Source organism: Dreissena polymorpha, chromosome 7 (assembly GCF_020536995.1).
Source record: "Dreissena polymorpha isolate Duluth1 chromosome 7, UMN_Dpol_1.0, whole genome shotgun sequence".
In the NCBI taxonomy this organism is placed as follows: Eukaryota; Metazoa; Mollusca; class Bivalvia; order Myida; family Dreissenidae; genus Dreissena; species Dreissena polymorpha.
In genome coordinates this window covers 33,497,130-33,522,612 of record NC_068361.1, presented here as the reverse complement: position 1 = coordinate 33,522,612, position 25,483 = coordinate 33,497,130, and the positions used below count along the sequence as shown (strand labels likewise).

The 25,483-nt window shown below is 38.5% G+C and overlaps 2 protein-coding genes across 4 annotated transcripts in view; one reads left to right on the top strand and one right to left on the bottom strand.

Annotated features, from left to right (window-relative positions):
- Positions 1-785, bottom strand: part of LOC127836957 (probable RNA-binding protein 18) — a 39,770-nt gene extending 38,985 nt beyond the window's left edge. For both annotated transcript variants that reach the window (XM_052363628.1, XM_052363629.1), the window contains exon 1: positions 663-785. In XM_052363628.1, the coding sequence (XP_052219588.1) occupies positions 663-671 (9 nt within the window). In that variant the 5' untranslated portion in view covers positions 672-785. The remainder of the gene's footprint in view (positions 1-662) is intronic.
- LOC127836954 (ribosome-recycling factor, mitochondrial-like) lies at positions 760-23,202 on the top strand. Of its 2 annotated transcripts, XM_052363623.1 has the most exons (7): positions 760-863; positions 12,449-12,719; positions 13,100-13,231; positions 18,371-18,489; positions 19,534-19,628; positions 20,817-20,967; positions 22,755-23,196. In XM_052363623.1, the coding sequence occupies exons 2-7, from the start codon at positions 12,464-12,466 to the stop codon at positions 22,839-22,841; spliced, it is 840 nt and encodes a 279-aa protein (XP_052219583.1). In that variant the 5' UTR covers positions 760-863; positions 12,449-12,463; the 3' UTR covers positions 22,842-23,196. The 2 variants fall into 2 exon arrangements, with proteins under 2 accessions (XP_052219583.1, XP_052219584.1); XM_052363624.1 differs by lacking the exon at positions 13,100-13,231 and having other exon boundaries at positions 22,755-23,202.
- Positions 23,203-25,483: the final 2,281 nt, after the last annotated feature.

Here is a 25,483-nt window from a genome sequence, read left to right as displayed (position 1 = left end):
GTTTCAAACAAGTCAATGGTTTGTGGAAACGTGTAAGTAAAGTATTTTCCATGGACAACAACAAGTATTAAGAGTTTTAAATTATGCATAAAATATACATTGACTATCTCTGGATTCCTCCAAAAGACAGATCTGTGTCTAATCAACCAATTGTGATACATCAACTTTCTCCGGAATCGTGAAAGATTGAATATTTATTCAAAACGTCCACTTTTTGTTTGATAACATTTTTTCCTTTAGTTTGTGTTTTGAACATCTCTACACTAAAAACATGCAAATTAGTGTTAATGGCAACAATAAATGTGTTTGTTACGATGTATTATGTTTTGAACTTGGTTTTTAATATGGACATAAGTGGGTTCGCTCCCTACTTGGGGAGCATTCTCATCTCCTCAACACCAAGTACTGGTTCTTCCCAGGAAACGGACTCGACAGTTTCCATATCTGCCTATAATAGGCCTTCCTGTAATAGTAAGCAACTGACTGTAGGACGTATGAAGTAGAAGAAAGCTCAAAGCGTTCAAGAAGAACTAGGGGTGAACCAAAATTCTAATTCTTTGGACAAGACATTACGGTTTAAAAGGTTGCATTAATGTGCATATGTTTAACTTATAGTCGGAGAACGTTAAATTTATGCAAACAATTAAACGGTTTTAACTTACCTTACTCATTTGCACGCATAAATAAGAAGCTTTTATATCTGTTTTGTTGTTAAAATGTACGTCGTTGTTGTTGTTTTCAATGAACTTGTCGGTGGAAATAATTACATGAACACCGTTTAGAGTTGTACTATATCGTACTTACTTGGCGTGTGTAACTTGTAAGGTCGAAGTATTTGCAGTGTTTTTCATAGCAATTTAAAGGTAAAGACATATTTCCATTAGGTTTCATTACAAAGGTTGAATATAGGTGATTATAAATGAAAATTAAGGTATTGTCTGCCGGCTTCGCACAATGTCCTGCCTATGTGTTCGTACCAAATAATTTCGTACCTAGTAGCATTCACAAATAGGCCTACCCGTAAAACTTGATTTACACCCAAACAAACACAGTTATATTGTAAACAGAGAAAAAATAAAATATCGTTAGTTTAAGTATTCCCATCATCAACAATCAGTCATTTACAATATTCTGTGTTACAATGTTAAGAATTGTATCAAATACAGTTTGTCAACCAGTTCCAGATAATCAGCAGTTCTGATTAATTTGTATTTCATTTTCCATAATGCCACAATAAAAACAAAATTATAAGTGTCTAAGGTATACATAAGTTAAAGGAATAAATTAACAAGGTTTAAGGAAGAAAGCTTATGTATTATGCTTACAGAGGGGATAGTCCAACTCGTTGACGCTCACAAATATTAAGCTACCTTTTATAATAATTGGAGCGTACAACGGCTGAAGCATTTGATTAATGGTGGACATTTTTCCTTCTTTGTCTAAATTGTTGCGCAAGGATTTTGTGCGCAACATTCAAGCCCCGATATCAGAAACTTAATATCAACGGATTGCAATAATATTTACATAGCTGTGTAGATAATTAATTTCTCGATAATGTTCCCTAAAAATTATGTAATGACACTTTGAATTTTGCACCCCTGAGAAATTTAAATCCAACAACTATTCAATTTTTCAATATCTCTCGATTCGCTCGCTGTGAAGATATAGATTGATAACACGGCCTAGATGTAATTATCTGGTTTAAATGTGGAAGAATAAACGGCGTAAAATACAGTTTGCGTTCGTCTGTTGTGGTGCTGAGCGTTACGCAGTAAACCGATGTTATTATACTTTTTTTGGATTAATTAAGATTATTTTTTTTCTAAAGTGACAATAAACAAGTTCTGAAATAAATACATATTTTATTGTTATACTGTACATAAATAATATTGATACAGATCGTACAGTATACCATCCTATGTAACGTAGAATGTAAGTTCATAAAACAACACAGACAGAGGTGCGAAAAAGACATGCATAAAAAGTTTCTGAAACTTAGAAGAGTGAATTGAAACTGAATCATATCTGTTTTGAACATATGCTTATTAAATTGACAAAAATGAGCATACTAGATCTAGTTAGGTAAAAGTCGATGTTAAAAGCTCATGTTAAATAAAATTACGCGTACATGTTACACCGTAATGCCTTCTTCTGATTGGTTGATATTTAAATCTGTTTCATAATATGGCAAGAGGTCAGTGATATTGTTGCGACTTAAGCAGAAGTTTAACTGAAGAATTTATGCTTTTCTAACTTCAATTCGACGATATTTTAGGTAAAATGGACTTCTGAACTAAAACTGAATCAGTTGGTAATGTTATTTTGCAACTTTACACAAATTGATGAACATTTAAACTTTCTGGTGTCCACCACATAAAAGGTCCTGCAACGATAAGACGTTCCAAAGAATGTAGCCCATATAAAAAGTATCTCTAAATTCTTTGCGCTTCTTATAAATAAGACTAACAGAGGGGATAATTAATGCAGCAAAAAGTTAACTAGAACTGATTGAATGAGTTATGTTTTGAAATGTGCATAAGGCTTTATTATTTTCAAATCAACGTTTTGCTGATTGAAAACAAATGCCATGACAATGTTTTGAAATAGCAATTTTGTAAGTTGAATGATTTTTTATAATTTTCCGAAGGGTGAACTTTGATTGGCTCTTTTTGACAAAAAACTGCATATGTTGCCTGGCCTAACCTGTTATAATACAAATTAAATTGTACCCTTTTATTTTTACATCTTTTCACATTGACACTAAATCCCGAAAGAAATTATTGTGGTCAAAAGAATAACGTTTTTTGCCGGGTTATTCTAAACTGGTTGACTGACTGTACTATCGATAGATGATGCAGCCGTAGGCAACATATTTAAAAGTGTGTGACATTTGCATATTGCATTTATCATTTTTTTATATATGACAAATATTTTGAACACAAACCAGACCATAGAGTATATAGTTCAAACTTTCACAGCGAAACAAACACGAAAATGAGCCCGGTTTTTCCATCCAGCACTTTTTGGTTACATCATAAATAGCTTGATGTCCAATATTTTGTGAATTTTTAAGCTGGTGTGTTAACCACAAAATTGTATTTCAGTACTGAGTTTGTGGAAAGTCCTACGATTTAATAAATTGAACAAAAAGATATGTTAAGGAATTTTGCAAAAACAGACAATTTATATTGGTTTAAAGTCAATGATGTAACAGAATGGACACCACTTAGCAAACATGATTTGTATACAAAATCTTAAAATATTCTCGTTGAAATAAACGGCATTGATTTGTCATCACAGCGTTTCGACCTCAACCTTTGTTCCTATCAAAAGCTTTGTCGACGCTACACAAGTTATGTAAAAACAGTTTGAGATCTGACTTCAAGAAGTAACATATTGGACATGAACTGTTACATCACCATGATAAATAATAATTGTCTGACTGAAAATTGTATAGGTTTGTGCCTTTTTTAAGTGTTATATCCAAGAAATAACCTTTATTGATAATATTGAAATAAAGGTTACAAAAGTAGCCCAAGTGTTTTAATGTCATAAATACTGACCTGTTATCGTATGCTTATACTTTCCAAGGGGAAATAACTCATCCGGAATTTTAACTGGGAATCCGCCACCTCAATACCGTAATACAGGCCAGGTTAAACATAGTGCAATGCAACCTTGCCAAAAATCGGTAACCAACCCTCAATATTCTTTCCGGATCAACCAGGTGTATACGTGTCTTTTACGGCTCTGAATTAAAATATTGTTTTTCACTTGGTTGATTGGGGTTTTGAATAGATAAATTGTGTTATTTATCTTTTTATTTCTCATTCGGATTAATTTGTGTGGATTTAATGGATTTTGTTTCATTTGTAAAGGTAAGCCATGCTTGTTTTTATCGAACAATGGTTTATTTCTACCATGCTGGGTGTTTTCAGGCGCGAACGACCACGTGCAAAACGTGCTCTTCTAATACATTGCTAGAACGTGCAAAGCATGTTCTTCTAATGTGTTACGAGATCGTGCAAAGCGTGTTCTTCTATTGACAGATTGTTTATCATTTGCCATTGTGTGCAATAATGATTTTAACGTTCCGTATGACAATCTAATTGATCGTCATTTTATTTTTCATCTGTTTTGAATGAAACTTTTGTTTAATTTATGATCTACGGCAGTATTATTATAATTTTCATTATGGTCAAATAATGATTTTATGTGCCGTATGATAATCTGGTCTGTGACCAGTTTATGGTTGAATATGCTTTGCTCTTGTTTTTCATATATTCGACTACATGATGGTCGCAGAAACAAGAGTGGATAAATACCCTGTGACTTCGCAGATCATGGATGATAGTTGCAGTATCAGTCACCGGGTATCGGGCACGATCGCGACCGTACTATGCTAAGTCTCTTAGACAGTCGGTCAACATCATACCATATGGCGACACCCGTCAGCCGGTCTTTGCCCGATGGCATTGGTCAAGGACATCGACCAATGCCGGACCATTTGGCATCCGCCATACGGTCATTATCCGGTGACAACACTGGTCATGATATGACCGGTACGTCACCGGGGACGTTGATCACGGACCATTGATCGACGTCTGACCGGCCGGTCCGGTCACCGGTCATGTCACCGGTCCGGTCCGGTCATTGATCACCGGTCCGGTCACCGGTCATGTCACCGGTCATGTCACCGGTCCGGTCATTGATTACCGGTCCGGTCCGGTCACCGGTCATGTCACCGGTCCGGTCCGGTCACCGGTCATGTCACCGGTCCGGTCCGGTCACCGGTCCGGTCCGGTCACCGGTCCGGTCATTGATCACCGGTCCGGTCCGGTCACCGGTCATGTCACCGGTCCGGTCATTGATCACCGGTCCGGTCATTGATCACCGGTCCGGTCCGGTCACCGGTCATGTCACCGGTCCGGTCACCGGTCATGTCACCGGTCCGGTCACCGGTCCGGTCATGTCAACGGTCCGGTCCGGTCACCGGTCCGGTCATTGATCACCGCTCCGGTCACCGGTCAACAGTCATCAGTTAGGCCTGCCACCGATAACACCAGTCACCGGTCAAGAAGAAGAACTCGGTCTTTTTCATTGAATTATTCTCCTATTCTTCGTTGAATACATCGTCTTCATCAAGGATTAGACATCGGACACGCTCTTCTTCGTCGAGCAGTTCTCATCGTCGCGGCTCTCGTAAGCGATCACGTCGTCACTCACGGAGACGTTATTCTAGAAGATCTCGGTCTCATCGCAGCCGATCCACATCTCGGCCGATCCAGATCTCGACATCGCAGGAAACGAGGACGTCGTCAACCTTCACGTAGACATCAGCGGACTGCATTGAGCACCACTGGATAGTTATCGAACATACCTCTCCTTCATTGAGTAGTTCTCGGCGTTGATACGCTCGTAAGCGATCATGTCAATGCTCACGGAGACAATATTGTAGAAGACAATATTTCCAGCGTAGCCGAACAATATTTCGGCATCGAAGTTATATGGATGTCGCCACTTCTCACGTAGGCGTTAATGAACCTACTGGTCATATCGACGTTCTCCATTTTATTCCTTTAGGAATATCATGTCTCCATTCCACGTGTGATGGTTCTTCTTATGGCACCCACACATGTTGCAGTCACCGAGCCGTAGTTGTATACGAACACTAGTTCGTTTAAACATTCAGGCTTCGGGATAAGCTGTTCTTTTCTCCACTACGACTACAAGGACAAGTATGCCTATTAATACTGATAAATCTACCGTTGTTTTTCCGGTTAACATTATCAGATGACTTCGTGGATGGTCATTCTTCTGCACCAGATATTTCCATTCTGACGCAGTTATATTATACCGGTCCCGATCACCGGACATCGGTCACCATTCATCGGTCATATCACCGATCACTGATCACCGGTCAGAATAAGTGATGTCTCATCGCCATCGGATTGGATTTTTTGGCATGATCTTCTTTTCCGAGCAGTGCTTGACATTGATAACAGACCATATGGATTCCACCATTTTTCGGTCTTTAACTGGTAACGTCACCGGTCATATTATGACTGGTCCGGTCACCGGGCTACAGTTACCGGTCATTGACCGGTCCGGTTCGGTCACCACTTACCAATTACCGGTATTCCACTGTGTTTTCATCGGTCAATTTTTAGTATCACGGGTATCGTCTACATTACATAGTTGTATACCCCTGGCTATGATTGTATTGAATACTTTATTTTATGGATTCAACAATCTACATGACTTTTTGTGTTTTTCAATACTGATGTTCTACTGGCGACGGTTACCAAATCATGCTATATCTGTTATTTGTACTTCTATCTCAACCGGCTACATGCAGACTACTGGTCTTGCAGATAGATCGGCTGAAGTGGGCTCGGAGACTAGCATTGAGGTCGAACATTACTATTTGACCTCTATTAATTTATGTTCGAGACCCGAAGGATGAATTGTTTTAACCGCCTTTACCTGTCGGCTACAGACTTTGCAGTCAGTGTCACGGAACAGTTGGGACACATTAATGACGCTAGCAGGATTAGCAAGACGACATTTGTATCGACTTCTGCTTTTCTATTGCTCCTACGGCAGTGCATATTTTCAAGCTACTGGAATCAACAAGAGTTCTGATACCTAGGATTGCCTATCAGATTGACCGCATAGCGGCTACAGTCTTGTAGATGGCTTAGGACCTATTGAACTCAGATCTTAGATCCTAGGATCTGGAGGGACCTCATCTTAAAGTTATTCTTCTATTACACTTCTGGCCATAACAGGCCGTCTTCCTATAACTGGTCGTATTCCTTTCGGAATTCGTCCCGGTTAGAAGTCTTGAAGTAAATGGATTAATCAAGTCAGAATTTAAGACTTCCATGCATTCTACCGGCAAGCGTGGACCCGCTTAAGGTTACCCCTAGGGTTTTCACCCTTTTCTGCCATCACACCTCCGATTCCGGAGGGTACCACTATCAATCATATTTCCGTACTTCGTAATCGATGACTTCGCGACCTGTATTATCTAGGATTTTAAAGGCGCCTGTTATTGGTTCAAAAAGAGGCTATATTCTGTAGATAGGTCATAAACTTATAAGTGTTAAACATTGTCCTATTCTACCAATTTTCAAGTGTGTTTGGAGTAGGAAAGTTCGGCTTGCCGTGGTTTCTTTGCCCACCCATCCTTGACAAATGGTTCCGGTCACCGGTCGGTATTTACCGGTCCGGTCACCGGTCCTTCTGCTGAGACGTCTTTTCTTACGTCCGTTTCAGCTTTATTTTTAAGATAATTGTATTAATCTCGGGATTATTTAATGACACAGATTTCCATCTTTTTGTCATTATTTACCACTATTCAGTGGTGTCTAGACTAGAAGATTATCTTGGCAAGAATATAGTTTATTCTACCACAACCTTCCTTACATCTTATACAGATGTGAGCAGATAAGGTTATGTACGATAACATAGAACAACGTATCTTGGTTTTCTCAATTATGTGGTATCCTAACGAATATCACCTGCACATCTACATCTTGAAAAGCGAAAATTCTTTTTAGCTGTTTTTCATTTACAACACATTTTCACGATTCCTTTGTGATGGTTTCAACTATCACACATCGGTCGTGGTTTACTTACAGACACGGAGGTGATCATATTATCACTCCTTGTAACTGGAAATCAGGAACTTATTCGTTCTTTGCAAGAACAACACATTTTCTCTATCGTCTTTCTCATACCAGTTCGTCTCAACGCCCTGTTGGACGTTTTGTCCTGCAGTTCTTTCTTTCGAATTATTTTTCCGTTGGGTTCAATAATGTAATTGCGCATGCGCGGCAGTGAAGTTGCAGACGAGTTGCATGGTGTACATAGTATATCAAAGAATGTTGTTTATCATCAAACGCTAGTTATTAGCGTTATGCGATCGTATATCGCAGTGTATACCGGTATGCTGAACAACGTCAACAATGCAGTTCACAGAAATCGATCCAGCAGGGTGTGCGATTGTTATACATTCGTCCATTGACATAAACTGGAATATCTTGCCTTCTTGGTGAGTTTTTGCAATAACTGAGTTTTTGCCATAATTTCATGAAATATACTTAATGAACCATGGGATTATGGTTCTACGACCTTTTGAGTCTCCTGTACAATTATTTTCAGGAAACTTCTTCACAGGTCAAATATCATATCTCACTGAGACATATTTTTACTGATCCAAACATGTGCCACTTCATGTCTGGCCATTAATAACTTTTAGTTATCTCTACAGAAGAACGTTTTTCTGTTAGAGTTTCAATCCTTGTTACTTGTGCAAGGATAATTCCATCAGAACTGTATAAAGGTTCTATGGAAATTCATTTTTTACTGGGTAATTGAGAGCATAGTTATTACCTTAATCACTCTGCTAGATACATAGAGGTTTTTCTCATCTTTTTCTTGATGATAAGAAATTTGTTCTTTTCTTCATCAAAGGATAGAGATTATGCTTTCGTATACCTTGTTTTGTGTAAGTCATCGCAACTCTGTGCTGTCTTACCTATTTTGGAACTGATCCAAACTATGGAACGTCAACACTATGTTTTTCGTTCCTTTACCTTCTTAAGCGGTTTTGACTTGTGTAACATGTTGGGATGCTTAATGAGCTCCCTATGAACCTTTTTCATCAGGCTTATTAACAGTTCCAATATAATTTTAAGACGGTTTTCCTTCTTATTTTGGCTTTTACCATACGGAGAAGTGAAATTCATGCTTTTTCTGTTGAATACGACCAATTCCAGTTGGATCTACTGTCGTTTTCACTTTGTTGTGTCAGCCAGGATTCCTTGCTTAATATCAAGTCCTCTATATGGCTTCTACCTTCAAGTTTCCAAGTTTTCTTAAACTGGTAGTCATGAAGATGAGGATAAACTTCTTTGGGCAATCAGGGCTTTGAAGTTCTATCTCAGCAGTGTTAGTCAGAAGTCCATTCGAGGTTCTCAAAGACACTCTTCTTTTCCCCCAAAAAGGGGGGGGAGATGTGTCTGCGGCTTCTATTTCTAGGGGTTAGACCTCGACTAAGGAAAGTTAATCTTATCCTATCTAAGGATTCATTCCTTTTTAGGATCTGACCGCATGAATTAAGAGCTCTGTCTGTTTTGTGGGCATATATTAATCACACCCCACTTTTTGACGTGCTCTAAGCTGTTTACTGGAGGAATCCGACCACCTTGTCATCTTTTTATCTTCGTTTTCTGAAGTGCCAACAATACAATTTGTATACGTTTGGGCATGTTGTGGTTTCACTAACGGTAGTGTCTTCTTTACGACATAGACATATTACTCTGTCCGAGAAGTCATAATTAATACCGTTTTAACGAAGATTACTTGATATCATTAGCTGATAACCCTGTTTATGGGTTCTACTGTGTTGGGAAAATATATACGAACCATCCCACCGCAGCTGCAAAATCAGCATACGATAACAGGTCAGTATTTATGACATTAAAACAAATTTTTTAAATAAAATTCATTTTAATTATTAAATACTTACCTGTTATCGGTAAGTCCCACCTCCCACCCCGCTATTCGATTAATATTTTTGTATATATATTGAAAGAATATTGAGGGTTGGTTACCGATTTTTGGCAAGGTTGCATTGCACTATGTTTAACCTGGCCTGTATTACGGTATTGAGGTGGCGGATTCCCAGTTAAAATTCCGGATGAGTTATTTCCCCTTGGAAAGTATAAGCATACGATAACAGGTAAGTATTTAATAATTAAAATGAATTTTATTTAAAAAATTTGTTTTAGCTTACCTGATTGCTCAGGTGAGCTTTTGTGACCGGTCTTTGTCCGTCGTCCGTCCGTCAGTTGTCCTTCCACATTTGTTCGTAAACACTCTAGAGGCCACTCTAGAGGCCACATTTATTGTCTGATCTTCATGAAACTTGGTCAGAAGCTTTGTCCCAATGAAATCTCAGTTGTGTTCAAAACTGGGTTGTGCCGGGTCAAAAACTAGGTCATGAGGTCAAAAAAAAAGAAAAAACTTGTAAACACTGTAGAAGTCACATTTCATGCCCGATCTTCATGTAACTTTGTCAAAATGTTTGTCTTAATGATATGTTGGTTGAGTTCAAAAGTGGTTCTGGTCCGTTGAAAAACATGGCCGCCAGTGGGCAGAGCAGTTTTCCTTATTTGGCTATAGAGAAACCTTGTAAACACTCTAGAAGTCACAATTTTTGCTCAATCATCATGAAAGTTGGTCAAAACATTGTTTTTATTGATATCTCGGACGAGTTCGAAAATGGTCCAGATCGTTGAAAAAACATGGCCGCCAGTGGGCGGGGCATTTATCTCTATATGTATATAGTGAAAACATGTGAACACTCTAGAAGTCAAATGTTTTGTCCAAATTTTCATGAAATTTGGTCAGAACATTTGTTTCCTTAATACATGTATGAGAGTTGAGTTAGAAAATGGTTCTGGTCAGTTAGATAACATGGCTGCCAGGGGGGGGGGCAGTTTTCTCATATTTATATAGTAAAAAAAGCTTGTGAACACTCTAGAAGTCACATTTTTTGCCCATCATGAAACTTGGTGAAAAGATTTGTTTTGTTTATATCACATAATTAATGCCATAATTATTGCCTTTAGATTGTCCAAATTTTCATTATATTATACAAAATCCTTGTAAACACTCTAGAGGTCACTATTTTGTTTCAGATTTTATGAATCTTGGTCATAATATTTATTTTTGTAAGCAAAGTTCGATGTTTTGGTAAGGGGAGTCAACTCAAAATATAGGTCACCAGGTCAAATCTTACAAAAACAAAATCACTCCATATGCCAGAGTTTTGGTTCAATAATGATGAAATTCGACCAGGATGTTTGTCTGGACAATATCTAGGTCAAGTTTGACGTTTGGTAAAGATTGAATGAACTGACTCCTCTCAGGTGAGCGAACTAGGGCCATCTTGGCCCTCTTGTTTGGTAGAATGATGAAAACAGGAACTCATGGGCACTATAAAAGGTATATCTTTTTTGTCCAGAATCCGCATGTATTTTTTTTTTAAATTGTACTACAAGTTGTATGCTAATCTTATCAAATATGGCCACAACATTTTCAAATACATTCATGAAATTGACATTTTACATGTTTTTTTGGGATGTACTAAAAAGTGCTGGACGGAAAAACCGGGCTCAAATATCTTAATGCCTAAGGAGAAAGGGCTATAATTTTCTTGCAATAATGGGAATATGTTTGCATTACTTTTATTTAAATCTATAGGGGAATTCCTATTTACATACCCCTGAAAATAAAATACTGAGGCCATCCAGGGTATTAAATGAGCCTCATTGAGGGAAATTCAGCCTAAGGCATGTGTGCAAAATGTGTGCAAAATGTTGTCCGAATTAGCTTGTGCAGTCAGTCGCCACTCTTCCAGAACCCACAATATAGCCCTTATGAAAAATATAAGCACAATTCTCTTAACTCTGACAAACATACAGACTGTATTGTTCCCCTGAAACTCAAACTCATAAAAATGATGAGTCAACAAAAAACAAGTATTTTCTATGTTTAAAGGTAGGTGAAACACCATGAACTGAACAGTATCATGTAAATGATTGTAGAATAGGTCAGGGTTACTAGATTTGTATATGTCTCATATACATGTACCAGTGCTTATGTCCTTTGTCTTGCATTTGTCCATTTGCAACTCTTGTGAGATTCAGGCCCTTGTCCTGTGTTTGTCCAGCAATCTACCATGATGTCATACATGTTTTGTCCAGTCAGAAATAAGAGATGTCAAATAAACAAGAGTTTTCAGGGCTCCCTCTGGCTCAAAATTTTCTGTAGCCAAATTTACCTTTTTGTGTCTTAATTCTTATTATTTTGGATATTTTATGGGTGATTATGTAGAAAACCTTGTAGCCAAGTGGAATTTTTTGTAGCCAAATTTTTACTTATTTGTAGCCATTGGCTAATTTGGCGAATGGCAGAGTAAGCCCTGGTTTTATTGGTCGATACTAAAGCCCCAGTACAAGTGTTTGCAAATTGCTGGCCATGCTTTTCTTATCTCTAAGGTTGTGGAAAGACACACTTCAATTTGTTTAAATCTACTTAAACTATTATACTTCTACTAACCTGGTGAGTTTTATATTATTTGTATTTGCATTTATTTATTTGTCTGCATCGCAAATGCATTTAATTATCTTGAAATACTGTATATGTGTTTGTATAAGGTTGTGGTGTGTTGTAATTAGTTATTTTGTTTGTAGGTTTCAAAATTCTATAATATATATTAAATATATATATAAGAAATTCAGATAAACTTTTGGGTGTATTAAAGCATCGAACCTCGGGCGGCATTTGAGAGTTATTTCCAGCCCCTACTCCACTACATGATTTTGCATTTTATAAAAAATACATAAAAAATTCCATTTAATTTCTTTTACAGGCCTGGGTTCCAGATATGTCAGTCCTACCATTGCAGTTTCAGCTTATTAATGTAGTGAGACAGCTGAGAAGTGAGTCCCTCACATCTAATAAACTTAGGGCATGTTGTCATATGACAACATCGACCAATCGGGTCAGGAATATGCATTCTATGACCAGACAAACGGACAGAACTTCCCTAACAACAACACCTACACTGCAGCATCTCACGTTTGTTCCAAAGCGATTTAAAAAGGGCCAAGATAAGGTGGAAAAACAGAAAGGAGCAAAAGGTTTGAACTGTCTTAAGTATTATTTTTAAATCCTATCCTACATATACTATTAGTACTATTTTGGGGCAACAGCAGGTTGAAGACAATTGTATCGTTTTAATGTTGTAATTCAAGAAATTTGTGTCGCTATTGGCGACTTCCATGATTATTTAAATCAATACAATAAACTATAGTCATGCATTACTGAATTTGTGTATAATGTTTTTTGTCCCTTTCAATGCTGCGAAGTTAAATATCTCACTCTTTTATCCTGTAGTGTTGTAAAAACCCGTGTGAGGAAAGTGTTGAAATCTAGTGTTTGTGTCTTTATTAGCATTTCACTGTCAATTTGAACAGCTGTTCTAAATGTTACTACAATGCCTATGGGGAAACATTCCTAGCTGCTGCTCAGACAGACCACATAGAGCTTAGTGTGGACTTTGATGTGAGTGGCTACCAGCAGGAGTTGGACAAGGCACTGGAGGAGATGAAACAGGAGTATGTGCAGAACCTGTCCCTGAGGACCAACATAGGTATGGGCAGTATTTGAGCTGTCACTAAGGACTAACATAGGTATGGGCAGTATTTGAGCTGTCACTGAGGACCAACATAGGTATGGGCAGTATTTGAGCTGTCCCTGAAGACCAACATAGGTTGGGAAGTATTTGAGCTGTCCCTGAGGACTAACATAGGTATGGGCAGTATTTGAGCTGTCCCTGAGGAGCAACATAGGTATGGGCAGTATTTGAGCTGGCCCTGAGGACCAACATAGGTATGGGCAGTATTTGAGCTGTGCCCGAGAACCAACATATGTATGGGCAGTATTTGAGATGTCACTGAGGACCAACACAGGTATGGGCAGTATTTGAGCTGTCACTGAGGACCAACATAGGTATGGGCAGTATTTGATCTGTCCCTGAAATCAACATAGGTTGGGAAGTATTTGAGCTGTCCCTGAGGACTAACATAGGTATTGGCACTATTTGAGCTGTCCCTGAGGAGCAACATAGGTATGGGCAGTATTTGAGCTGGCCCTGAGGACCAACATAGGTATGGGCAGTATTTGAGCTGTGCCCGCGAACCAACATGTATGGGCAGTATTTGAGATGTCACTGAGGACCAACACAGGTATGGGCAGTATTTGAGCTGTCACTGAGGACAAACATAGGTATGGGCAGTTTTTGAGCTGTCCCTGAGGACCAACATAGGTATGGCGGTATTTGAGATGGCCTGAGGACCAACATAGGTATGGGCAGTATTTGAGCTGTCCCTTAAGACCAACATCGGTATGGGCAGTATTTGAGCTGTCACTGAGGACTAACATAGGTATCGGCAGTATTAGAGCTGTCCCTGAGGGCCAACATAGGTATGGGCAGTATTTGAGCTGTCACAGAGGACCAACATAGGTATGGGCAGTATTTGAGCTGTCACTAAAGACCAACATAGGTATGGACAGTATTTAAGCTGTCCCTGAGGACCAACATAGGTATGGGCAGTATTTGAGCTGTCCCTACAGACCAACATAGGCATGGGCAGTATTTGAGCTATCTCTGAGGACCAACATAGGTATGGGCAGTATTTGAGCTGTCACTGAGGACCAACATAGGTATGGGCAGTATTTGAACTGTCACTGAGGACCAACATAAGTATGGACAGTATTTGAGCTGTCACTAAAGACCAACATAGGTATGGGCAGTGTTTGAGCTGTCACTAAGGGCAGTTTTGAGCTGTCACTAAGGATCTACCTAGGTATAGGCAGTATTTGAGCTGTCACTGAGGGCCAACATAGGTATTGGCAGTATTTGAGTTGTCAACTGAGGGCAGTATTTGAGCTGTCACTAGGGACGAACATAGGTATGGGCAGTTTTTGAGCTGTCACTGAGGACCAACCTAGGTATGGGCAGTATTTGAGCTGTCACTGAGGACCAACATAGGTATGGGCAGTATTTGATCTGTCACTGAGGACCAACATAGGTATGAGCAGTTTTTGAGCTGTCCCTGAGGACCAACATAGGTATGGGCAGTATTTGAGCTGTCGCTGAGGACCAACCTAGGTATGGGCAATATTCGAGCTTGCCCTAATGACCAACATAGGTATGGGCAGTATTTGAGCTGTCCCTGAGGACCAACATAGGTATGGGCAGTATTTGAGCTGTCCCTGAAGACCAACATAGGTATGGGCAGTATTTGAGCTTGCCCTGAGGACCAACATAGGTATGGACAGTATTTAAGCTTGTCACTGAGGACTAACATAAGTATGGACAGTATTTCAGCTGTCACTGAGGACTAACATAGGTATGGGCAGTATTTCAGCTGTCCCTGAGGACCAACATAGGTATGGGCAGTATTTGAGCTGTCCCTGAGGACCAACATAGGTATGGGCAGTATTTGAGCTGTTCCTGTGGACCAACATAGGTATGGGCAGTATTTGAGCTGTCCCTGAGGACCAACATAGGTATGGGCAGTATTCGAGATGTCACTGAGGACTAATACTGGTATGGGCAGTATTTGAGCTATCCCTGAGGACCAACATAGGTATGGGCAGTATTTGAGCTGTCACAGAGGACCAACATAGGTATGGGCAGTATTTGAGCTGTCACTAAAGACCAACATAGGTATGGGCAGTATTTGAGCTGTCCCTGAGGACAAACATAAGAAATGGGCAGTATTTTAGCTGTCCCTACAGACCAACATAGGTATGGGCAGTATTTGAGCTTTCCCTTAGGACCAACATAGGTATGGGCAGTATTTGAGCAGTCACTGAGGACTAACATAGGTATGGGCAGTATTTGAGCTGTCACTGAGGACCAACATAGGCATGGACAGTATTTGAGCTGTCACGGAGGACCAACATATGTATAAGCAGTATTTGAGCTGTCAAAAAAGACCAACATAGGTATGGGCAGTATTTGAGCTGTCAATGAGGACCAACATAGGTATGGGCAGTGCTTGAGCTGTCACTAAAGACCAACATAGGTATGGGCAGTATTTGAAGTGTCACTAAGGACCAACATAGGTATGGACAGTATTTGAGCTGTCACTAAGGGCAGTATTTGAGCTGTCACTAAGGACCTTCATAGGTATGGAAAGTATTTGAGCTGTGACTGAGGACCAACATAGGTATTGGCAGTATTTTAGCTGTCACTGAGGACCAACATAGGTATGGGCAATATTTGAGCTGTCACTAAGGGCAGTATTTGAGCTGTCACTTAGGATCAACAAAGGTTTGGGAAGTATTTGAGCTGTCACTGACGACCAACATAGGTATGGGCAGTATTTGGTGCTGTAACTGAGGACCAACATAGGTATGGACAGTATTTGAGCTGTCACTAAAGACCAACATAGGTTTGGGCAGTATTTGAGCTGTAACGAATGGCAGTATTTGAGCTGTCACTGAGGATCAACATAGGTATCGGCAGTATTTAGGATGTTACGGAGGACCAACATAGGTATGGGCAGCATTGAGCTGTCCCTGAGGACCAACATAGGTCTGGTCAGTATTTGATCTGTTCCTGAGGACCAACAAAGATATGGGCAGTATTTAGGATGTCACTGAGGACCAGCATAGGCATGGGCAGCATTTGAGCTGTCACTGAGGACCAACATAGGTATTGGCAGTATTTGAGCTGTCCCTGAGGACCAACATAGGTATGGGCAGTATTTGAGCTGTCACTGAGGACCAACTTAGGTATGGGCAGTATTTGAGCTGTCACTGAGTACCAACATAGGTATGGGCTGTATTTGAGCTGTCCCTGAGGACCAACATATATATGGGCAGTATTTGAGCTGTCCCTGAGGACCAACATAAGTATGGGCAGTTTTTGAGCTGTCACTAAGGGCAGTATTTGAGCTGTCACTAGGGACCAACATAGGTATGGGCAGTATTTGAGCTGTCACTAAGGACCAACATAGGTATGGGCAGTATTTGAGCTGTCACTTATGACCAACACATGTATGGGCAGTATAAGAGCTGTCATCAAAGAGCAACATAGGTATCGGAAGTATTTGATCTGTCACTTAGGGCATTATTTGAGCTGTCAAAAGGGACCAACATAGGTATGAGCAGTATTTGAGCTGTCACTGAGGACCAACATAGGTATAGGCAGTATTTGAGCTGTCATTAAGGACCAACATAGTTATGGGCAGTATTTGAGCTGTCACTAAGGAACGAAATAGGTATGAGCAGTATTTGAGCTGTCATTAAGGACAAACATAGGTATGGGCAGTATTTGAGCTGTCACTGAGGACCGTATTTGAGCTGTCATTAAGGACCAACATAGGTATGGGCAGTATTTGAGCAGTGTTGTGGGAAAGTTGGGCTAAATGCATGTGTGTAAAGTGTCATTCCAGATTAGTCTGTGCAGTCTGCATATGCTCATCTGGGACAACACTTTCCATCTACAAAAAACACCATAAAAGCAAAAAGGGTCATCACTTATTAGCGGGTGATGACTGCACACCCAGGCTAATCCAGGTGGACAGTTTGTGCATTAGGCCAAGTTTGCCAGAATGAGGCTCAGTTAATACAGTGGATGGCCTCAGGATTGCTTTAAAAGGGGCACGTCAATAGGAATTCCCCTAAAAATAGATGTGAGTGAAAGTAATGCATTCATATTCTCATTTTTGCATTGATAAATTATTTATAGTATACAATTATGTAGCAATTATACATTGATAAAGTTGTTAAAGGGGCAAATTAATTCTATTTGGCATTTATATTGACCGTCATAAACAATGCATAACCCACTTTTCACGCCTTTTTTTTCTAGAAATGATATATTAATAAAATCGTTAAGAAAAAACATGTGAAAATGCAAACAAAGATTTTGGCTGACACATTTCCAGTTTGCTTTAAGATTATGTTCACATTATTTATGCAATTGTAATTTGCAACTATACACTATGATTTATTAATAGTGTCCTTGCATAGCAATTTTTCATGAATATTGTAATCATAACGAGTTTAATATCATTACTGATGGTGACTGACCCTTAAAAAGTGTCCTAGGGACAATTATTTATTTCTATTGAAAAAATATTTTACAGCGCGTCTATGAAAGTCTAATTAGTAAATCAATCATTTAATAGTTACTTGTTAAAATATGAACTTATTTTTAACCTATAACTCTGTATAAGCCATCAAGATATGGTAATGGTCATTTTACAGAAAGATAAATACAATTTTTGTTCCACTCAGTTTTAATAAGTTTCATTCCTATACAAAAAGTGCACATTCAAATGAAAACTTTTCCACGTTATGATACCATTGTAAGTAAGGCACATAACATAAACATTGTTCCTTCCTTTCATAATGAAATTTAACCTACCCATGTCTAGAACACATTTTTACCATGGTATTTCACAAATGAGCCCATCATGCACAAATGATTTTACCATGGTATTTCACAAATGAGCCCATCATGCACAAATGAGACCTATCCCTTACGGGCCTGGGTATCTTCAGACCAAACTGCAGTCTGGTCAGAAATAACCCTGTCCAATAATGAGATTACACAATCTTGCATTACTTTGTAGTGGACAGCATTACTCCTCACCAGATTGCAAAAACATGCATAGGCTGGTCTGGACCTATGGTGGTCGCACATAGCATAAGGCCCATTTTAGCATTATGCGTCTCAAATACCAACATTGTCACGCTTGCTTTATTTCAGGTATGTACGGCAAGCTGCAGGTGAAGACCCCTGATGGCTCGTTTCCACTGAACCAGATTGCCTCCATCATACAGAAGACCCCGTCCCTGGTCGTTGTCAACCTGGCCAAGAACTCACATGTATGCATACTCAGTTAATGGGGTTGTTGTATACTTCAACAATTCAATTCAAGAAAAATCTATTAATTATAAAAAAACACATCTGTTATGTTTATTAACTTGTTTTAATTACTTGAATGATGTTCATGGTTTATTTCTTCAACAGTAGACAATTGTCAAAGCATCTCCATATTAATGGTCAAGGTCATCTCCATATTAATGGTCAAGGTCATCTCCATATTAATGGTCAAGGTCATCCCCATATTAATGGTCAATGTCATCTGCATATAAATGGTCAAGGTTATCTCCATATTAATGGTCAAGGTCATCTCCATATTTATGGTCAAGGTCATCTCCATATTAATGGTTAAGGTCATCTCCATATAAATGGTCAAGGTCATCTCCATATTAATGGTCAATGTCATCTGCATATAAATGGTCATGGTCATCTCCATATTAATGGTCAAGGTCATCTCCATATTAATGGTCAAGGTCATCTCCATATTAATGGTCAAGGGCATCTCCATATTAATGGTCAAGGTCATCTCATATTTATGGTAAGGTCATCTCCATATTAATGGTCCTCAGTCATCTCCATATTTATAAATTTCAATTAAAATGATTTGTCACTGTTTACATTATTTCAAGATGCTTACATGGTAACTCTTTAAGTAAAGCAAGCACAATAAAGACATTATAAGTTCAAATTAAACCATAAACATATACACAATGTGCTACCAAAATTCTAACACATCGGCAATTATTATTAAAGAATCAGTTTCTGTTTATCTGAAATCCCAAACATTGTGGTGTGCACTTATGAAAATCACAAACAAAATGAAATTGTTCTTTTGTATTTAATAGTGTTATACTCAACATATGATGTCCACATGAAATGATTGGATTATATCACAAGTTAATTTGATAAAAATGATATTTGTCAATGTGGAAGTGTGACCATCTTTTGTGTGAAACATGATTTGCTATGTAATATAAGCCTTATTTCATCCCAATATGGAAGGAACAGATATTAAAAGATAACTTTAACCATATGATATGTTTCAGTATATTGCTGAAGTTCTTTCCACATTGAGAAACTCTGGGATGAATTTGAACCCTCAGCAAGAAGGCCAGTCTCTTGTCTACCTCACTATTCCTAAGTAGGTCCCAGAAAATAAGAAATAGGAAATTTACATACATGGTATATTCGCCTTATTTTTAAGAACAGTTGTAAACAATGGAAAATTTATTATCCTTATTGCTGAAGTTTTAGGGGCATGTCCATGGTTTTTAGGCTTTATACATGTAAAATATCAATGATTTTGCTTTACATGAGCAGTTTACTAGTTTCTCTAAACCACGAAACCTATAATGTTGCAAATATCATCGTTTATAAAATTAACTCCATCTGTGAAAACTGGGCTTAATGCATTTGTGTAAAAGCTAATCAGGAATGTCACTTTCCATCTAAATTGGATTTATCTTTTGAAGGGACCTTCTTTAAACAAACAAATCCAGAAAAACTTTAAGTGTTGTCCCAAATTAGGCTAATTTGGGACACTTAACTCACATGCACAAAGCCCAGAGAATAAGGCTCAAATTATCATATGGCCATTGCAGGGTGTGCAGAGAATGAGGCTCCAATCCTCCTATTCCCATTGCAGGGTGTGCATGGAATGAGGCTCCAATTCTCCTATTTCCCATTGCAGGGTGTGTCCAGAGAATGAGGCTCCCAATTCTCCTATTTCCCATTGCAGGGTGTGCAGGAGAATGAGGCTCCAATTCTCCTATTTCCCATTGCAGGGGTGTGCAGAGAATGAGGCTCCAATTCTCCTATTTCCCATTGCAGGGTGTGCAGAGAATGAGGCTCCAATTCTCCTATTCCCATTGCAGGGTGTGGCAAGAGAATGAGGCCTCCAAATTTCTCCTATTTCCCATTGCAGGGTGTGCAGAGAATGAGGCTCCAATTCGCATATTTCCCATTGCAGGATGTCCTGAGAATGAGGCTCCAATTCTCCTATTCCCATTGCAGGGTGTGCAGGGAATGAGGCTCCAATTCTCCTATTTCCCATTGCAGGGTTGTGCAGAGAATGAGGCTCCAATTCTCCTATTTCCCATTGCAGGATGTGCAGAGAATGAGGCTACAATTCTCCTATTTCCCATTGCAGGGTGTCCAGAGAATGAGGCTCCAATTCTCCTATTTCCCATTGCAGGGTGTGCAGAGAATGAGGCTCTTATTCTCCTATTTCCCATTGCAGGGTGTCCAGAGAATGAGGCTCCATTTCTCCTATTTCCCATTGCAGGGTGTCCAGAGAATGAGGCTCCAATTCTCCTATTTCCCATTGCAGGGTGTCCAGAGAGCACAGGGAGCAGCTAGCCAAGAATGCCAAGGCCATCTTCAACAAGACCAAGGACTCACTCAACAAAGTCTACTCAAAGTTCTCCAAGAAAACATCCAGCATAAACAGGGAGGATGAGAAACAACTCGCTGACAAAAAGGTCAGTGAGGGTTTGACATACAGGTCTGAATGAATCTTTAGGGTGTGGGTTTTAATAAACAGGTCTGAATTACACTTTAGGGTGAGGGTTTGATAAACAGGTCAGAATTGACACTTGAGGGTGAGGGGTGCTAATAGGTCTAAATAACACTTGGGGATGAGGGGTGATAAATAGGTCTTAATAACACTTGGGGGTGAGGCTTTGATAACTCAAAACAGGTCTAAATAGACTTGAGTGTGTGGGTTTGATTAACAGGTCTGAATGACACTTGAGGGCACAGGTACTTGTTGGGTCCTTATATATATAAAAGAGAAATGGTACCCAGGATGATTGTACAGGTGTATTGGAATAGCACTATGCAACAGCATCAAAGATCAAACAATGCACACATATATGTGGTCGTGGTTGCCAGGAGGAAGTGTCCATCTATGATTAAACACCATTTATTTGATGAAAATCCACCAAGTATGTCCAACAACAGCAGAAAGGTTCACAAATATGATCCCAAACCGAAGTATGTAATTCTCGACGTCCACGATGTCAGTTATGATGGAAGGCAATTTTTGGTCCATTTTTCTACAATTAAACAAGAACTTTGCTATAAAGTCCACGTAGGTTTGGACATCAAGAACTACACATGCGATTTTTGGGGTTATATGTTGTGAAACTCTTAGCTGTTTTGGACATACTTGGTGGATTTTCATCAATTAAACGGTGTTTAATCATTTAACCTGTGAAATCATTGTCGATACCTTTTCTCTATTATATATATAAGGATCACTTGTTTTTTCAAGTACCTGTGCTTGAGGGTGAGGGTTTGATAATCAGGTCTGAATAACACTTAAGGTTGAGGCTTTGACAAATAGGTCTGAATAACACTTGAGGTTTAGGCTTTGACAAATAGGTCTGAATAACCACTTGAGGTTGAGGCTTTGGACAAATAGGTCTGAATACACACTTGAGTTGAGGCTTTAAAAAAACAGGTCTGAATAACACTTGAGGGTGAGGATTTTTAAAAACAGTTCTGAATGACACTTAAGGCTGGGGGTTTGACAAACTGGTCTAAACAACACTGGGAAAGGGTTTAACAAACAGGTCTGAAAACACTTCAGGGTGACTTAAAAAATGGCTTTTTTCAAAAAGATTTTAAAAATCTATAACTCAAATCATATTATGCAAATATATTAGAAGTAGAAGTGAAATATCAGCATTGAAGCACTAAAGGATAAGCAGTTCAAAGTGCTGATTAGTTACCCATTTGCCAGGTCAGCACTGAAGTGGTATGCCAAGAAAACAATATGAAACATGATAACAGTCTATTCATCACTACTTGAAAGGCAGCATTGTCTTAGTTACACTTTAACATAATCACTGATGATCAGATCTGTGAACTAAATCGTTTTTTGCCGACATTTTTTTTTGCATAAAATTAATTTTTAAAGAAAATTTGAGTTAACCGTGAATATTTTATGTAATAAAAAAAGCATAAATATCACAACGATACAAAAGTAAGGATTATAGTAAGAATTCCTTAAATAAAGAAATATTAACCCTTTGCATGCTGGGAAATTTGTCATCAGCTAAAATGTTTGTCTACTGATTTTCTAAAATTGGCATTTTCTTTGATTTTTTCAAAGAATACTATCAGAAAAGCAAACAGTTTGGATCCTGATGAGACGCCACGTTCTGTGGCGTCTCATCTGGATGTAAACTGTTTGCAAAATTTGGTGCCAGCACTAAAGAGAGTTAAGTTTTGAACTATGTGGTCCTTCTGCTACTTGTTGCAGCTGTTGGCCATGAAGAATGCGGCCCAGGTGGCAGCTGAGAAGCAACTAAAAGCCAAGACAGAAGAACTCTTGAAGACCCTAGACTGACCTGATCTCACTGTTTAATAGACCCCAGGGGCTGGGCAGTTTTCCCCGCATATCTAGACATGTGTGCATTGTATATATAATATTATATAATATATATGAGTCTATATCTGGGAAAATGGGGCTTAATGAATGTGCATAAAGTGTAGTCCCAGATTAGCCTGTGCAGTCCACACCGCTTAATCAGGGATAACACTTTCCACTTTTTATCTTCGCAAGAATTCAGTTCTACTCTATGCACATGCATAAGGCCCAGCTTTTGCAGAATGAGGATACATTAATATACTATAACAACTTCTAAGTTTTGAACAATTTGCCTGATATAAAATGAGTTGGTATTACATGTATAGGGTCAGACGGGTCAGATGGTTGAAGAAAAAATAGCTGGATGTGTTGTCTATTTGTGTAGATTCATTACCTTTGGCATTGTCTTGAAATGCAATAGAATTTTTGTAATGCCATACATTGTTTGTGTGATGAAAGATTGTACACTTGGTATTTTAATTTTCAATGCAATTCAAAAGTTGTGTTTGTTATGTTCCACTTAAGTTCATGTATTTGACATGAATTTTTCGACTATTCAATTTAAATAACAATTGTAGAAATATTGAGAAGTGGAATATGGGCTTCTCCAACTTCTATTATACACACGGCTGGGGTTTAAGATCAACCAGTATTTTATCTGATAGCCTTACAACCAGCCAAGTTAAGTTATATTAAATGCCAAAACTACCTTGAATCTATGTTTTAACAAGGGGGACAAAATTGTCACAAAACCAGGTTTCCATTGTGAAAAAAATCTGATTAAGGGAGACAACTCAACTGAACTTTTTAAATGAACAAACAAACTTAACCCCTTTTTAAGTTTGTTTTAAAATAAATCTATTTTTGGTCGTGGCGACCTTGACATTGGAGATATTAACGTGATTCTTTCATGCGACACCACCGTCCCATGATGGTGAACAAATGTGCCAAATGATTTTAAAATCTCATAATGAATGACATAGTTATAGGCCCGACAAGCTCATTTATGGCTATTTTTTACCTTTGAACTCAAGTGTGACCTTGACCTTGGAGATATTGACGTAATTTTTTCGCGCGACACACACACCGTCTAATGATGGTTAACAAATGTGCCAAATGATTTTAAAATCTCACAATGAACGACAAAGTTTTTGGCCCGGACAAGCTTGTTCCGCCCGCCAGCCAGCCAGCCAGCCCGCCCGCCCTGCATTCGCCAATCTAATAACCAGTTTTTTCCTTCGGAAAACCTGGTTAAAAATGTACTTAAATCCAAGGATGTCTGTGAATACATATATTTAAGAATGCCTCTAGATATATGAAAACAATGAGATTGAAGCACTTTTTTAACTTCTGTAAAACAAATGAGCCGTGCTCTGTAAGAAGGGGATTTAATGCATGTGCATAAAGTGTAATCCCAGATTAGCCTGTGCAGTCTTCACAGGCTAATCTGGGACGGCACTTTCTGCTTTTATGATATGTTTCGTTTAAAGAAAGTGTCTTCTCTGTGGACTGCACAGGCTAATCTGGGACGACACTTTACGCATATGCATTAAACCCACTTTTCACAGAGCACGGCTCAAATTATTCATTCGACTCTAATTTTAGTGGATTTTAGTGGGTCTTCTCAACCACAAAATCAGATCCCCAATAAACGTTCAATTCTTAAGTGTTATATATTAAAAAAAATAATGAATTTAAGATCAAATGAAACTGTCAGATTTTATGCATCCATGAAACTGAAAATAAATGAATCTACAGCATGTTTGTTCAGAATATTAAAAGGACCTGTGCCTATTTGATATATTTCAATCTTAAATTATAAACATAGAGGAAATCATGCACAGATGATTAACAAGTCGCCTTGGACTTTTGGTGTCAGGTTCTGTGGTTATAACACTAGCCGCAGTAATTTTAAAATTTATATGGTATTCATTATAAAACTCGAACCTTTGATTCAGATGCTGTCATTTTTCAGGAAAAGAAATTAAATTGAATCTTTATAATAAATGAACCAATTGACCCTTTAGGTATAAATACACAGTTCAAATTGTTCAGCTATTTATAGTCATTTTTGTTAAGGCACATGTCTTCATGGTTAAAAATACCCTAACTGTATTTTCAGAGTAATACATTTTAACTTGATTCCATTTTCCAAATGCATACATTTGCCTGACACAAGCTTATCAGGGATGACACTTTTTGCCTAAACTGGATTTTCGTGAATAAGAGACTAACTTCAAAGAAAACATATTATAAAAGCAAAAGTGATTTCTTTCGATTTCACTTTACATCTGTGACAACACTTTAACGCACATGCACTACACATTTTATTTTTGAAAAAAAAACAAGAATAAAAAAAAACAGGGTGGGGTTTTCATTCAACCAAAGAGCAATTTATGATGCCAACACAGCAATGAATTTCAAGTCACAATACACTCTGACATATGATCAGTAAATCTCAAAATTGATTTGATATTTGAAGCATTTCTTTTTCCAAACCAATAACTTCCATGCTAAAATATGGTGCAGAAACAAAATGGTCCCTGTTTGGAACAATCCCACAAGTCTTTGACCTAATGACTCAAAGTCAAAAGGCATTTTCCTTTCAACCCAAGCAACTA